Source organism: Hydra viridissima, unplaced genomic scaffold (assembly GCF_058129835.1).
Source record: "Hydra viridissima isolate aposymbiotic clone 2 unplaced genomic scaffold, HvirCarnegie_v1 scaffold_10, whole genome shotgun sequence".
Classification (NCBI taxonomy): Eukaryota; Metazoa; Cnidaria; class Hydrozoa; order Anthoathecata; family Hydridae; genus Hydra; species Hydra viridissima.
The window spans coordinates 9033732-9049563 of record NW_028324309.1 but is presented as its reverse complement, the minus strand read 5'-3'; the positions used below and the strand labels follow the sequence as shown (position 1 = coordinate 9049563).

Here is a 15832-nt window from a genome sequence, read left to right as displayed (position 1 = left end):
CCAAAACAACAAAATATAAGCAAAAACATATAAATAAAAATATTTACATTGTACAATACTATCTACTTTATATTACAAAAATTATCAATAAGACAGTAATTTTCATTACAGAGAATAAAATCTAATAAAATAATTTAGCATCTTCAAAGTTTAATCAACCATGTCAACTTTATTTCAATGATGCACCTTTCACTTTTTTTGACTTCATTAAATTTAGATCTGGTCTAAAGAAAATTGGCAACAAACTTTATTAATAAAGAGAACTTTTACTATTATTTTTCTTAACTACAGATTTTTTTTTTAGAAATTTATTAAGATTGATTTATTGAGAAGTACATTAAGTATCTTTATGACTTTTATTTGTCAGAAGATTAAAAAACTATTTAAAAAATTTATAATTCAATTTAATTAAACATCAAAATAACATAGCATATAAAATGTATTCTATTAATATTCATATTGATTGATTAAGAAATAGCAAAATATATAGTAAAGAAAATATTTGTAAATATTTATAAATTTGAAAATTCATTAAAATGAATTAATCATTTAAATCTGATACTTATACATACATTCCCAATAATATACTATGTTATACATACCCAATTTGAAAGTGTTGAATGTGACCACGGTTTGAACCATAAACTATACCCATACCAGGTGTAGGATGAAACCGAACAGTATTTACACTAAAGTAATATTCATTGGTGTAACTATTCTCACGAATTATATTGAAAACCTGTCAAAAAAAAAGAGTTCTAATAAAATTTTTGATTTATGCTAAAAATTTTTATATAAATTATTTAAAATGTTAAGTGAGAACAAAATAAAAACTATTATTGACTTCTTTAAACTCAATTTAAATTTTTGTTGTTTTTTTGTAAAGTTATTATTTATATTCTATTATACATTTATTACACATATTTTATTATACAGCCCATACTTTTAGAATAACTCATAATTACCAAAATTTTGGAATACTTAACAATTAAAACTTTTAGAAAGGTAAGTTATGCTCTCTTTGAAACAGAAAAAAATCTGTCTGGATTTAGCTTTGAATTAATACAAGGTAATAAAGCCATGATTGCATTTTAAAAAATATAAAAATGGATCATTTTTTACCTTTGAGTCATTGTGCTTTTGCAAGTCTGTTCGCAATTCTAAAACTTGTCCAATAACCTAAATTTTAAGTTGATAAATTGTAGTAAAAAATAATGGCATATAATGAAAAACGAATTATTAACAAATAAAAATTTTAAAAAATCAGAATTTTTTTTACCTGCTTTGGTGGAACACCCAAATCCCTTTCAAATTTTCGAGATGCCAACCCAACCACAATATAATTATGCAATGGTGACAAAGAAACTGACACTGCATTTGGCCCTAAAGTTTTTAAGTCAATAAAAAAAAAAAAAAAGGACCAGGAAGAAAAATAAAAATATTAAGTTAAAGTAGTGTTTGCAAGTGAAAAAAAATATTTGAGTAAAAGTATGCATACCAAACTTTCTGGAATATATACAGTTTAAAAAACTTTCTGTTCTTAAGGATATTACTTGTAGCTCAACATCCATTGGAGAGTTGAATGTGGTAGGCAAGAAAGCTGCAAGTAGTGATCCATCTGATGAGATGTCAATGCTATTATCATTGTGAACTTTACACCGTGGAATAATAACATTTGCCATGTCTTTTTTTAAAAAATTAACTATTAAAAATATTATTATTAAGAAATATTATTATAACCATAATATGAAATCAGAAAGTCATTACTACTTACTAGAGACATTAAAAGCCATTATTCAAATTGCTGATGAACTAATGTTCTACTCAAGAAACTAACCTTAAAAAAATGTAAATAAAATATAAGGAGAGAAAAAAATCCTACAATTGCCTATATCTGGTTCTCTTTCAATTGAAGAACTCCATAACTGTATCCGATTAGTTGTCTCAACAATATTGCTAGCAACAGCAATTGAACCACGTGCAGCAAATGTTCTAGCAATCAACAATCGCACAGCAGGGATATGTAATTCAGTTTCCATTATTTCATGCATTACTTGATTGGCTGATGCTTCAGCTGCTCTTCTTGTAACCTGTCTATTATATATTGCTGTCCCAATCTAACAAATATTAGAGGCATATGATAAGATAAACATTGTCTGTTACTTTTACAGTTTTAAAGCTATAGATTTTGTGAATATTATTTCCAGAAACTAAGAACATGGTTAAAACTGTACTAACCATAATTTTAATTTTTATATGTTCAACAAAACACTTAAATATCAAAACAATTCAAGAAATAAAATTATGCAAAACCTACCTCGCTATTGTGTCCATTTATACTTAATAAAGATGAAGAGGAAGAAGGGCTACCATTTTGGTTTATAGCGTTTTCTCTACATCTACTGCAATTTTGCAATTCTTTATTCGAACTTTTATTTGCAGTAAAAGCTTTCTCATAACTACCATTGCCTGTATTATATGAGTTAAGGGTTGAATGTTTCTTTGGATTGCAACTAGCCACATTAGATGCACAACATGAGTTATCAGGAGTTGAATGATCTATTTTATCAGCAATTAGTGTTTTTTCTGAATATTTCTTTGTATTGCAATTTCTTTCATTATTAACATTAGATGCAGTATAATAGATATTTGGTTTTAAAGATTCAACATTTTTTGAGCTAGGAAGAACTTTATTTACATTCAACTTAGATTCTTCCTTTTCTTGTAAATTGATATCAAAATGCTTTTTATCACTTTTTGATGCATCTAAAGTTTTGCTATCTAAATCATGAATTTTACTACAATTAAGAGAACTCATTTGACTGGTGTTTTGAAAAACTTGAGAATTTGATTGACAATTTGCTGGATAACCAACTTTGGGAAAAGAACTGGCACTAAAGCAAGATTCTGAAATAAGTTGAACATAATTATGGATATAATTTATAATTACTAAGTAAAAAGCATATACAAAAGAAAAAAAAAAAAAAAAAGTGAATGAGCAAATGAGAAGTATACTTAGTAATCTTTTTTTTAAAATATGCTACCTGTCTTCTGATTTAAATGTGGATACCCTGGAATGATTCTAAATGTAAATATAAATCTTTAATAAAAGTATTTAATAAAGAAGTAACAAAATAACAAAAACCTTACAAAATTACAAAAAAATAACAAAAAAATAACAAAGAGATATTTCAAAAATAAAAACAACCATAACAGTAACCTGAATCTGTGAAGGTAAATTTCTGATACCAGTGATAAGTTTGTCTCCTAAAGGTAGAAATTTCAAATACCTAAACAAAATAAAAGTTCGCTTTCAAAGAAAATTCAAAGATACACAGAAGGTTTAATTGAATTTATGTTAAAAAAAAAAAAAAACTTTTCCAGATTTCATGCAGTAAAGGATAAATAATTAGCATTTGTTAAAACTAAAACTTGGTATTTAAAATCTAGTACCACCTTTACCTCCCCCCCCCCCCCCTTCTTAAACTAATACATTTCACCTTTAAAATAATTTAGTACACATGTTGTATCCTTGAATAAATTATATGTATTGCTTCTTTCAAATACAAACAGAAAATAACTATTAATACCTTACAGTCTCAATCTCTGTGTTTGTTGTGAGTTCTCTAAGAACTTTGAACTGATTCCAATCATAAAAGATCACATGATTTCCTGTTGCTATGGCTAAAACACTATCAATAGGGTGAAATGCAATAGATGAAATTGCAGTTTGTGAATGATAAACTAGTGAACCAATTGGATCTTTGCTCTAAGTTAAAACAGAAACTTTATTCTCACACACTAACCAAAGTTTAAGAGTTTAAGACATTTTAAGTGTTAGAATAACAAAACAGATACAAAAAATGCTGCAATAAAATCTTACATCTAAGTTCCAGATAAATACTTGCCCACTAAGGCAACCCGATGCAAGAAATGAATTGATTTTAGGATGAAACTCTACACACCATGGTGTTCTTAAATGACCTTTTAAAACATGTTCAATCTTCATCTTAAAACAATCTGAAATTCGTACAGTATGATCACCATGACTAGTTGCAATTTTTCTTCTGAAAAAAGATATTTTTGTTTTAAATAAAACTTTTTAACCAAATTGTTATTTTAAAATCTTGTGAATTGTTTTTATTTATGTTAATCCCAAATTAAATATTCCACGATCTAACAAGAAGACTGCCCAAAAGAGTGAATAACAAAACTCTGCTTGCCAATTATTAAAGCACTATATTGTAACTGTTTCAAGTTAAAATTTACCTATCTGGACTAAATGCAATGCAAAATGTTGATCTTGCAGAGAGTGGTACTCGGTATGACTAAAATTTATGAAATAGAAACAAAAATACACAAAGCACTAATAGTGATGCAGCACTATTACATAGCAATATATTGGATTATATGTTAATTACAAAGCAATATTAAATAATACTACTAGGTAGCAATGTTAGTGGTATAGCACACTTTTTTAAAAAAAACTTGATATGGAATTATGATACCAAAATAAGCAGACTTTAGATTGGTATCATAATTCGATGTCAATCAGTATCACTACATATCAGATGAATAACATCTGAAGTTAGAATTTATCTGTCACTTAATAGTAAGAAAAATATCGGTTGAAAACAATTAAATTTAGCAATTAAATTAAGACTTTAACGTTTATTGGTTATTTATGTTAACGTTTATTATTTATTTATTGGTTACTTTAACGTTTATTGGTCCTTTATTCATTAATTACTGAATAACTACTTAAAAGATTTTTTTAATTTTTTGCAGAAGGAAGCAAATTTGTTGTTTGATTGTATTGGTGTTAAGTATTGGTTATTATTGCCATTGGTTTAAAAAAATAATAAATCAAAAAATCCTTCATTTTTACAAGTTTACATTTCAAAATTGACCAATCTTCAGTTGGATTTACTTTGTGGTGACATAAGGAGATTCTATCTATTGAAACAATCAGGAAGTAAGTAGAAAAAAGAAAGAATTTGCTCCATAAATGCATATCTATGTAAAAATTAAATGCAGCCAAACTTTAACAGAAAATGCACTAAGATCTGAAGAGCATAAAGCATATCATAAAAAGAAAACTCCAAACCAATCCATTGTTGAGAAAATTAAAGCAACTTGCCATTCAAAAAATCTTTACAAACTTTTAAGCCAAGAAAATTTGTGCACAATTGAAAACAATGAAACCTATTGCAAAAAGAACTTTTCACTATATTTAAACTAAAAAATTTGCTCAAAAATTTCTTTTATGGCAAACGTTCTATTACTGTGGTTCAAAAAGTGCACCATAGCTCACTCGGATTTTTATATAGAACAATGCATAAGAAATCCCCTTTGCTAAAACATAATATACAAACAATATTTTGGCCTGATTTGGCATCAATCCACTACTCTAGAATAGTATGAACAAAATGGCATCAAATTGGTACCTAAGGAAGCAAATCCTCCAAACTGACCTGAGCAGCAAGTTAGTGAAAAGTATTAGTCAATTAAAAAAGGAATCCTATTGAAAAGCAAAATATTAGCTTCAGATAAAGAAGATTTTTTAAAAAAGTGGTTAACAGCTTCAAAAAAAAGCAACTCAAAGCAAGATCCATGAGACAATGTCAAGTACTCGCAAAAATATTCGGTTTCTATCTAAGCATTCAATTAAAAATACAAAAAATGATTGAAATAAATAATTTAGTTAGCTTCATTGTGTAAAAAAATTACAAAAATCTGTTAAGCAGTTTTCGAATAATTAACAATTAAAGGATGATGAATTTCACTATGTTAAACTAAGATTCAAAAATTTCATAGCAATTTAAGTTGATTAGTAACCTACAAATTTTTCAATCAACATTTCTAATTCATAATATACCAGAAAAAGTTGTTCTTAAGAATAATTCTTATCTTGTTCTAACTCCTGAGTAACACTTACCATTATTCTTACTTTTGATGTAAAAATAAAACTAAGGTAAAAAGATCTGGTGATAAATACCACAAGTGAATTACAAATTTCTGGTTGCTTTAAATGTCTTGATATATTGCTTTTTAATCAGTAACTTAGGCAAATGAAGGTCTTTTTAGAAACAACTAAAGAAAACTTGGTATTTAGCTTTAGATTCTGAGAACCAGGTTTTTATATTGACACAAACAAAAAACACACATTCTTCAAATATTTTTCTTCTCTATTGTCAGCTTGAACTTATTGCTTAATATTTTTATACACTTTGTAAATCTAATTTATAAAAAATAATTAACGAACTTCAAACTGGAAAAATGCCTAATGAGATTTTTAAAGTTTTGAAGCCACATCTTAGCTAATCTGGTGTTGGTAAAATCTTAAAATGTCTTAGAGAAACTAGATCTGCTATTTCTAAGGTAAGAACCAGCTGTAATTGAAAAATTAAAATACCCAGCCTTATCAAGAACACTCAAGGAAAAAATCAGAAGAAACATAAGAAAATTGACTTCAGCAGCAAATGTCTATGGCACAATGCAAACCATGTTACAAATTGATCTAAAACTTACAGTATTCAAAAAGAGCAAAGCTCAACTGCTGTCGCTATATGAATATATAGTGACAGAGTTGAGCATTATATATATACATGCTTGTCAAAAAAAACATATGTATATATAAGTTTTTTTGACAAACCCTATAATATTTGTGTGTGTGTGTTTGATTATAGAAATATCAAACCAATTCGAGGGTGCTGTTAGTTGCAACTTTTTCTTCAAGAATATGATCAATCCCTTGCTGCACAAATAATCCATATTCTCTTCTCATAAGATAACCTGTTAAATTATTCATTTATACTATTCCTATAAAAAATGTTTGTCAATAAAAAAAAACCAGAAAACTATTTAAAACTATTTAAAAATTGTTTCAATATTTTATTTCATGAAACTTCAAATATTTACTTCTTACCTATTCTATCTTTCTAATTTTTTATTTTTAACGGTAAAAGACACTGATTACTGATTAATCAAACTGTATTATAATAAAATAATATAAGTAATGATAATCCATTCATCCATCCATACATACATATACATAAATACATACATACATAAATACATACATACATATATACATACATACATACATACACACATACATACATACATACATACATACATACATACATACATACATACATACATACATACATACATAGCTTTAAATTTAAAATCATTTTAACCATAAAAACTATAAGTGTAATCACATACCACCTCCAATTTTCTAAAATCAAACAGCTGAAATACGAATTAAAAACAAAAGGTTTTACACAAATCTTAAAAGCAATTTAATAACCTCAAGCAAAAATATTGCAAACATACACTTAGCATCAATTTTTAGGAGATTTGCAACCAAATAATAAAATCCACACAAAAAAAAATCATTTATGGAAATAAAATTACATAGAATTGCTCACTTAATGAAGAGAAAAATAATTCTTAGGAAAACAGATATTTATAGCAATATCTGCAATACAACAATATTTATTAATGATAATACTATAGATAAGTAAAAAGCTTTAAGCTAAATACAAATTTAAAAAAATGCATAGTAATACAATTAACATTAAAATTTTTTTCAAAAATCTTTAGTTTTTTGTTGTTACTGTTAATATTCATATGAATATAACCAGTAACAACAACAACTTTAGAAGTTGAATTACTGATACTTTATTAGCAGTACCAGTTGTATCATCAGTAGCACTATTATTAGTTATTGTTTTTTAGTGTCAATATTATGGGAACTACTTCATAGATAAGGGCTAGATATTTTTTGCATAGATTTGTAGAAAACTGAAAAATATTTCATTTTTCTAACTACTTTAGGTAGACTTGACAACCTTGCAATTATTTAAAAGTGCTGTAGATTAGTTACAAGCATTATTTTGCATTTATTTACATTTACATATTAATTTACTCTACCATAATTTTCACTGTCTAGTGTAGTGCAAGAGAACTAGTGTATCTAAATGCAGATAAATATAGACTAGTGTACAATTTAAGGTGTGCAATAGCCCTTAGGAATAAATGCATATCAGAATGTGACTAACAGTTAACACTTGAAGGTTGATTTGCAGAAAATCATAGGTGGAATAAACACCAAATGTACATCAAAAGTTTTTCCATAGAAAACAACACTGTAGGAATAAGTTTTTCCATAGAAAACAACACTGTATCCATGTCACTGGGTTTTCAGTTGAATCAATAGGAATTCAGAAATATTTCTTATCAGAGGATTCTTATTGGACTGTACAAACTCTTCAAGGTATTATTTTGCAGCAAATTCTTTCTCAAAGCCATATTATTTCCCATGGATCACAAGCTTGTGCTTGAATTGAGAATATGTTTCATGGAATATATGGTTGCAAAATAACAAGTTGTATTTATATTTGTACAAATTTTAATAATATTGATAAACAGTTTATCTGTAAACTAAACTGTAGTACCATTTCTTACAGTTGCTAAAGATGATGTATTGAAAACATTTCTTAGAGTTTTCCTTTATATCAAAATAAAATTTGAAATGAAACATTAAGATAAAGAAAATACTTACATAGAATATCCACTTAAAAACAAATATATTTTCAATAAAGTTATAAAATTTATTTATAAAAAAAAAATTATTGTTCATGTTTTATAATACTATTATCTATTTGTTTAACTGCTTTTGTAATAGATATATTAATGATTAACTGGGAATAAAGTGAATTTTGCAGAGGTGTGTAAAATTTGGTTCTTCGTCTGCCTGTAAAACTTCGTAAGCCACAGATAATAAATAATGGTTCAAATCGAAAATTCTTTATTAATGTAGGCTAAGAGGTATCGCCGATCCAACATCAAAATTCAATTATTATTATTTTTTTAAAAAGTAGAGGGGGGGGGGGGGGGAGATTCGGACGTATTTGGAAATTTTCATGGAAATTATCTAAAAAAGTCAATGATATATTATATATACTAGATGTCTAACTTCGATCCGAAGTGTGAAGCCGTGGGAGCCATTTCTAATTCGGGCATAAACGTTCATTTTTAACTTTCATTTCGCACGTCGGATATAGTTTTTGCCCTTATTACAAATGGCGGATTCAATTTGTAAACAAAAAAAGCGGCTTCACTTTTTGTCCAATAAAATCCCGCAAGTTAGACATCTAGTATATATAATATATCATTGAAAAAAGTATACCGTTATTTAACTCTACTGTCGTTTTATAGCACTATTAATGTACACGTGCGCAAACCACGCGGAAAAAATCATTGTTTTTAAAAAGGGTACACCCCCTAGCAACCAAATATTTGCATATTCTTCTCCAAGAAAGTCGGAAATTTTTTCTTTAAATTAAATTAAAGATTTAAAGATAACCCTGTTAGATTGTTAAAAATTTAAAAAAAGAGTAATAGCATCCAAAAGTGTAACATTTGTTGTTAGAAAAGCAAGTTACAATGATTAGTTTACATTTTTATGAAACTTTTTATGTTTTAAACCGTAAAAAGATTCTGCAAAAAGACAGAGACCTTCCTCTGTTTTTTCCTCTTCTTAGAATATTAGGTGTTTTTAGAATATTCAACTTAAAGAAGACCCGAAGTTCTTTTAAAATTTTCCTTTCCAATACTGAGCTTAATTTCTTCTTTTATTAGGAGATTCGATGAGTTTGCACGAGTTGATGTACTAGGTTGAATACTTTCTTGACACAATATTATTGTAATTCCGTTGTAGAAAGTTTTTAACAGTGTTGAATGGAGAGTCAAATGGAAAAGGAGAGAGATAAAATTCCCAGACCGGTTGTGTAACAAGGTTTCATCTCCAAGAGACAAAACCACCATACGATTGAGAGAATAGCAGAACGATCAAAAATGTTAATACCAGAAGCGGTATCTTGGTATAATGCTTCAGTCGACAAGTGTGAGCCCGAAGGACAAAAATGCAGCTATCCAGTTGGTGTTAAAAGATTGAGAAAAGAGAACCCTCCGGCAAAAATGACATGGTTGAAAGATTTCGAATTGGCGATAGTCAGGCTGAAACCACCAAACACGAAGTGCCATTAGCAAGTGGCAGCCAGCTACAATAACTTGCAATGCATCGACCAAAACCATAGAAGTGAACGGCATTTCGCGTCATATGAAACACATTAGACCTCGAAATGATACTCAGTCCTGCATTATCCCTGACGTTGAAATAGAAATACTAAGAATTGTCCAAGAGAACGCGGAAAACCATGGAGAGTAAATTAAAGATGTGTTAGAAACACACGAGGAAAATAGAGCCCAAGAAATCGAAGTGCTTTTTGGACGGAGGGATCGGGAACAGCGCATACCTTCAAATTATCTTGATTGCTATTTGTATGATTCAAGAGGATCAAGGAGGAGTGTAATTCCGTTGCGAAAAGTGCTTGAACATTTAATGTTACTGAATTAACAGTTTTAATAGTTTTCACTAGTGAAAAACAAAGAATTATAAATATGTGTTTGCGGTTTTTTTATGATGCTTATTGGGGGATATTTTTGGAATAGTATACGGTATAAATGAACGAGAAAATTTGTAAAGAGGTTTTTGTTCGGAGAGAAGATTGTGATTTATCGATTTGTTTGTTGCGAAAAAAAAAAAACTAAAATTCCCCTGTTAAAAACAAATAAAATAATACTAAGTCATTATTTCTTTTTCTGTTGTACTTAGTCAAGTGTTCAGAAAACTGCCTCAAAAAGTCGATATGAAAATTCTTACCTGAGGATTATACCAGGAGATGTATGATAACACATTTCACGGTTCTCTTATCATTTTACTACTCCTCTCCTTTTGCAACAAAAAAAGACCACCTGAAGTACCATCAACGCTAAAGTTGATGAAGTTAGGTGTTTCAGAATGATTAAATATTTAGCCAGTGTCTGTTTCAAGTTCTAAACTCTGTCTTCTCATCCTCTGCTTCAGTCATTATGGTGGAGACATGTTATTTCCCTTTGTCATTTAAGAGCTTTATTTATTGATATCTTTCCTTGTCGCTGGAAATTTAAGCTTAGATTCTTTTTTTAAAGCGCAACCAGAACAATACAGTCTTTCAAGACAATTAAATACTTTCCCATCAAATCTGTGACTAGTTCATGATGTTTGATGAGTAAAAATTTTTCTGTTACATTGTTTTCTTGACACGATTGAACAGCAGTTTAAAATTGTTTGTTTTTAATATTATAGCCATCCTGTTTTAAAGTGCTTCAGCACTGGAACTTGGTTTTACCACTTTGAACTTTTTTCTGTTTGGATTCAGGTTTATTCATTCTAAAATTCTATAAACGTAATCTTTGTTGATCTATCCATATTTTTGGATATAGCAGTAATACAGCAATTTTTAACCAGAGCTCTACGAAACAAAGATATTCCACGAACTTTAGGTATATCATTTGCAAAATTTTGAACCGCATTTGAAAAAAATTTTGCAAGTTTTTTCCAATATCTAGAACTAAAATGCAATTAGAAGCAGGTTAAAGGGCGTGACGATTTTATTTCTTTTTCCTATTCTCTTTGCAATAAAAGAACTAGAAAGATGATTACAATAAAAGAACTAGGGAGATTCATCTTTGCAATAACAGAACAAGGGAGAATAGGAAAAAGAAAAAAAATCATTACAAATTGAAATATAGGCCTTTGTCTAAAACTCTTGGTTTATGATATTAAAAATATAAACATCTTTGGACATGAACCAAAACCTCATTAAATCCAAAATATAAACATAATTCCCCACCCGACTTTCTAGTTCCTACACTCTCTGCTGTTTTATGACAAAAATCCTCAACGGCAGTAAAAATATGACATATTCAACTATTTTTCAAAACACTTTTGTTCAGGATTATTTAAGAAACATTAATATATGATATTTAGTGTATTTTTATCCTAGGTATGCATATGTGAGACTTTCGTTTCAACCTTGATACAAATAAACTATGTTTAATGCATGCGGATTTTACTCACGATGTTCACTGGTTTTAAAAAAAAAGAACACTCGGCACTGTAAGTAAAATGAAATATCTATTTAATGTAAATATAAACTGTGTAATTTATGTTCAAATTGAAATCAATAAACAAAAGCTATCTTTTTGTTAACTTCAGTTGCTTTCTAATGTGATGAAGCTTTTGCATTTTGAAATAAAAGTTTAAAGAACTGTTTCATATTGTAGACAATTTTCATAGAAGTATTTTAACGAGACGTAATTGTAGTTTGATAACATGCCAGATATATATTTAACAAACATTTCAACTTAGTTATTTGGAGCACTTCTCATGATTATGTAATTGTTGGTGCTGGTTCCGCAGGATGTGTTTTGGCTAATCGTTTATCTGAAGATCCAAATAACAGTGTTTTATCATTAGAAGCTGGTCCAAGAGATGCATGGTGGAATTGGAATATACACATGCCAGCTGCTATTGGATATAATTTGTCTAATAACAAGTACAACTGGTATTATCACACAGAGCCACAATCTAACATGAATAACAGGTAATGCTTATACAGCTTCTTTTTTTAAACAAAATTTTTTTATGACAGACCTGTTGATATAAGAAAAAAAATAATTAAAAGTAATTAAAAGGTTTTTTAAGCTGTTGGTTTTAAAAAACTTGTATTAAATAATTAGACTTATTCTGTTAATGAATTTGGTAAGCTTCTTTTTTTTCTACTTATTTGATAACTTTACCATTAATTGAATTAATGTTAATAAAAATACATGTATTACATTTTGAAGATTTTTTAAATTATTTGATTTTTCAAATTATATTTTGATTAATATAAAATTTAGAGTTATGTATTGGCCACGTGGTAAAGTATGGGGTGGATCATCTGCACTTAATGCAATGGTTTATATACGTGGACACCCACAAGATTATGATCGATGGGAAAAAGAAGGAGCAAAAGGGTGGTCATATAAAGACTGTTTGCCATACTTTAAAAAATCTCAAACTCATTCGTTGGGTAATCAATGTTACATTTATATAATAAACCATTTTTAAATTACATCTTGTATAGTTTACATTTTGATGTGAATTTGTAATCTTTTAATGTATTGTAAGTAATGTAGTTTGATTGTGTTATTTAAGTATTTATGCTGTTTTATTTCAAATTAATCACTTTGATTGAATTTAAATGATTATCTAGGTGAGGATCAGTATAGGGGTGGAAATGGACCCCTTCATGTAACCAGAGGCTCAATGGAAAATCCTCTTTTTCAGGCATTTCTTGATGCTGGGCAACAAGCTGGTTACCCATATACCGATGATGTAAATGGCTTTCAACAAGAAGGTGTTGGTCCTTTTGATAGAACTATTTACAAAGGGAAGAGATGGAGCACTTCACAGGCGTATCTGCATCCTGCTTTAAAACGACCTAATTTGAAAGCTCGAAGCAATGCTTTTACCTATAAAATAATATTCGAAGGAACTAAAGCATTAGGTGTTGAATATGTTCATGGTTCAGAGATCCGAAGAGCTAAAGCAAACAAAGAGGTTATTTTGTCTGGAGGAACAGTTAACACACCTCATTTGCTTATGTTATCTGGTATTGGGGATGCAAGAGAACTTGCTAACCATGGTATAAGTGCTGTTGCTCATTTACCAGGGGTTGGTAAGAACTTGCAGGATCATCTTAAAGTGTATATTCAAAATGTATGTGTTAAGTTGAAAAAACCTTAGTAGAGAAATTCTAAGTAATTTTGATTACAAAAGAATGAATTGCCAATATTTTAGGCTACATTTAATGAAAAAAGGCATTTTTTTTATCAACACGTCTTCATGCAATAATTCCTTTTTCAATTGCACTGTTGTTTTTTTTTCCAGCGCTGCATTCAGCCTGTGACTTTATACAAGCTAATAGATTTTTGGAATATGCTATTTGTTGGTGCAAAATGGCTTTTCACAAAAACAGGAGAAGGTAGCAGCATTTTTCTTGAAGCAGGTGGTTTTATGTGTACACGGAAAGGGCTATCCCATCCTGACATGCAGTTACATTTCCTGCCATTTGCTATTTTAGACCCTGAAAAGCAGCTTTCAGTTGGTCATGCTTATCAGGTCTATTCTTATGTTGAGTTATAATTTAAATAATTCAAACAGTATATATTTTGTAGTTCACTTGAATTTTAATTTGCATAAAAGCAAATAAATATTCAAGCAAATCAATAATTTCTTTAGGTTATTGCAGGAACATTACGGGCAACAAGTCATGGATATTTAACTCTTAAGTCTGCAGATCCTTATGACCATCCTCTTATAAATCCAAATTATCTTTCTACAACCGATGATATTGTTGATATGAGGGAATGTGTTAAAATATCTCGTGAGATTATGGCTCAAGATGCATTTAAACCGTTTAGAGGAGATGAGCTGCTACCAGGTTATTATTATTTTTTTTTTCTGCTTGTGAAGTATTGAACTTCTTAAACGTGAAGTTCCAACTTTTAACTAGCCTTTATGTAAAGCTGCTCATGATATTTTAAACAGAAGATTTGTTTGTTAGGTGTTAGTGTGAAGACAGACGAGGAGATTGATAAATTTGTTAGAGAAACAGGTGATACTATTTATCATCCGGCCTGCACTTGTAAAATGGGACATGATAAAGACCCAATGGCTGTAGTAGACAACCAAATGCGTGTTAGAGGAATCGAAAATCTTCGGATTGTTGATGCTTCAATAATGCCATCAATTGTCAGCGGTAACTTAAACGCGCCAGTTATAATGATGGCAGAAAAAGCGGCGGATATAATTCTCGGTAAAACTCCTCTCCCACAGTGTGATGTCCCGTTACATGAAGTCTCTTTGGCTGGTCAAAGATAATATTTGATATAAATGCAATTTTTTGAAAATACACACTGTCAACCCAATAAGTCATTGACTATAATTTCTTGCTAATTCAACCTTTTTTACTCTACGTTTCTATTGAATGAGCTCGCAAAATATATTCTAGAGTTTCACATTAGGAAGTCGTTTTAACAGAAATGATAAATTCATTTTATTTATATGATTTATTAACTTAAGGATTGTTTTTTATAACGCCGAAAACTTCCTGTTTTTATTTTTAGTTGCTATGAGTTTTTCTAAGCACTAGAAAAGTAAACTTTTATCAAACTTTTATCTTGCTGTAAATCAAGATGTAATAATAGTCCCTATAGCACGAATGATATAACTAAGTAGGCTTAGATAAATTATTCGTTAAAATTTAATTAACGAGCCATAGGATATTTACAATTTTGATTTGGCTTTCAATGTCCTTTTTTCCATGGTTTAGAGATCATGGGAAGTAGAAGAAAATTGCGGAGTTTTCTTTTGTACAAGAAGTAAAAGATATTCTATACGTTTCAGCTAATACAACGTAAATATGCTCATGCTTTCAATCAAGTTTTACATGCTCTTTTTCATTTTTAAAGTGTATCGCTTTATACAATGCTTCCAACGGTTTCCAGTTTGCTTTCGTACGTAAGTAGTTTCCGGTTTGCTTTCGTACGTAGGTAGTTTCCGGTTTGCTTTTGTACGTAAACGATCATTTTAATGATTCAAATAACTTTGTTTGAAGAGATAGTAGTTTTGCTTAAGTTTAAAACTTGTCGTGGCATTGTACGTCTATACTTTTTGACATTTTACTTCTTGTGTAGGCCATTCATAAAATTGATCACATGATCACGACTGATTTCCGTATTTTCAATAATCAGTTTTGGGAGAATAGTATGAATTCGCCGTCTTTAACCTATATTACTTGCATTTATTGGGTCGATGAAATAATAAAATAAAGTTTTTATTACTAAAGCTAATAGAGAGTTACTTTTTCTTGAACCAGCTTTGAATGTG

General features: G+C 29.1%; 2 protein-coding genes across 9 annotated transcripts; one reads left to right on the top strand and one right to left on the bottom strand.

Moving 5' to 3' along the window:
* Positions 1 to 16: 16 nt before the first annotated feature.
* Positions 17 to 6871, bottom strand: LOC145182005 (activating molecule in BECN1-regulated autophagy protein 1A-like). Of its 8 annotated transcripts, none has more exons than XM_090100615.1 (13): positions 6701 to 6871; positions 4270 to 4328; positions 3884 to 4067; positions 3596 to 3769; positions 3221 to 3267; positions 3045 to 3082; positions 2318 to 2907; positions 1883 to 2117; positions 1499 to 1702; positions 1280 to 1383; positions 1123 to 1179; positions 603 to 739; positions 17 to 224 (listed from the first exon to the last, which is right to left on the bottom strand). In XM_090100615.1, exons 1-13 carry the CDS (start codon positions 6809 to 6811, stop codon positions 170 to 172), a joined length of 1995 nt encoding a protein of 664 aa, XP_089956741.1. In that variant the 5' UTR covers positions 6812 to 6871; the 3' UTR covers positions 17 to 169. The 8 variants fall into 8 exon arrangements, with proteins under 8 accessions (XP_089956741.1, XP_089956740.1, XP_089956742.1 ...); XM_090100614.1 differs by having other exon boundaries at positions 2318 to 2894; positions 3221 to 3290; positions 3591 to 3769; positions 6701 to 6863; XM_090100616.1 differs by having other exon boundaries at positions 1499 to 1684; positions 2318 to 2894; positions 3221 to 3290; positions 3591 to 3769; positions 6701 to 6860.
* Positions 6872 to 11781: 4910 nt separating this feature from the next.
* On the top strand, positions 11782 to 14874 carry LOC145181082 (choline dehydrogenase, mitochondrial-like). Its single transcript, XM_090100504.1, has 7 exons — positions 11782 to 12013; positions 12266 to 12500; positions 12799 to 12971; positions 13155 to 13660; positions 13832 to 14062; positions 14183 to 14384; positions 14508 to 14874. The coding sequence occupies exons 1-7, from the start codon at positions 11947 to 11949 to the stop codon at positions 14822 to 14824; spliced, it is 1731 nt and encodes a 576-aa protein (XP_089956630.1). The 5' UTR covers positions 11782 to 11946; the 3' UTR covers positions 14825 to 14874.
* The last annotated feature ends 958 nt before the right edge of the window (positions 14875 to 15832 follow it).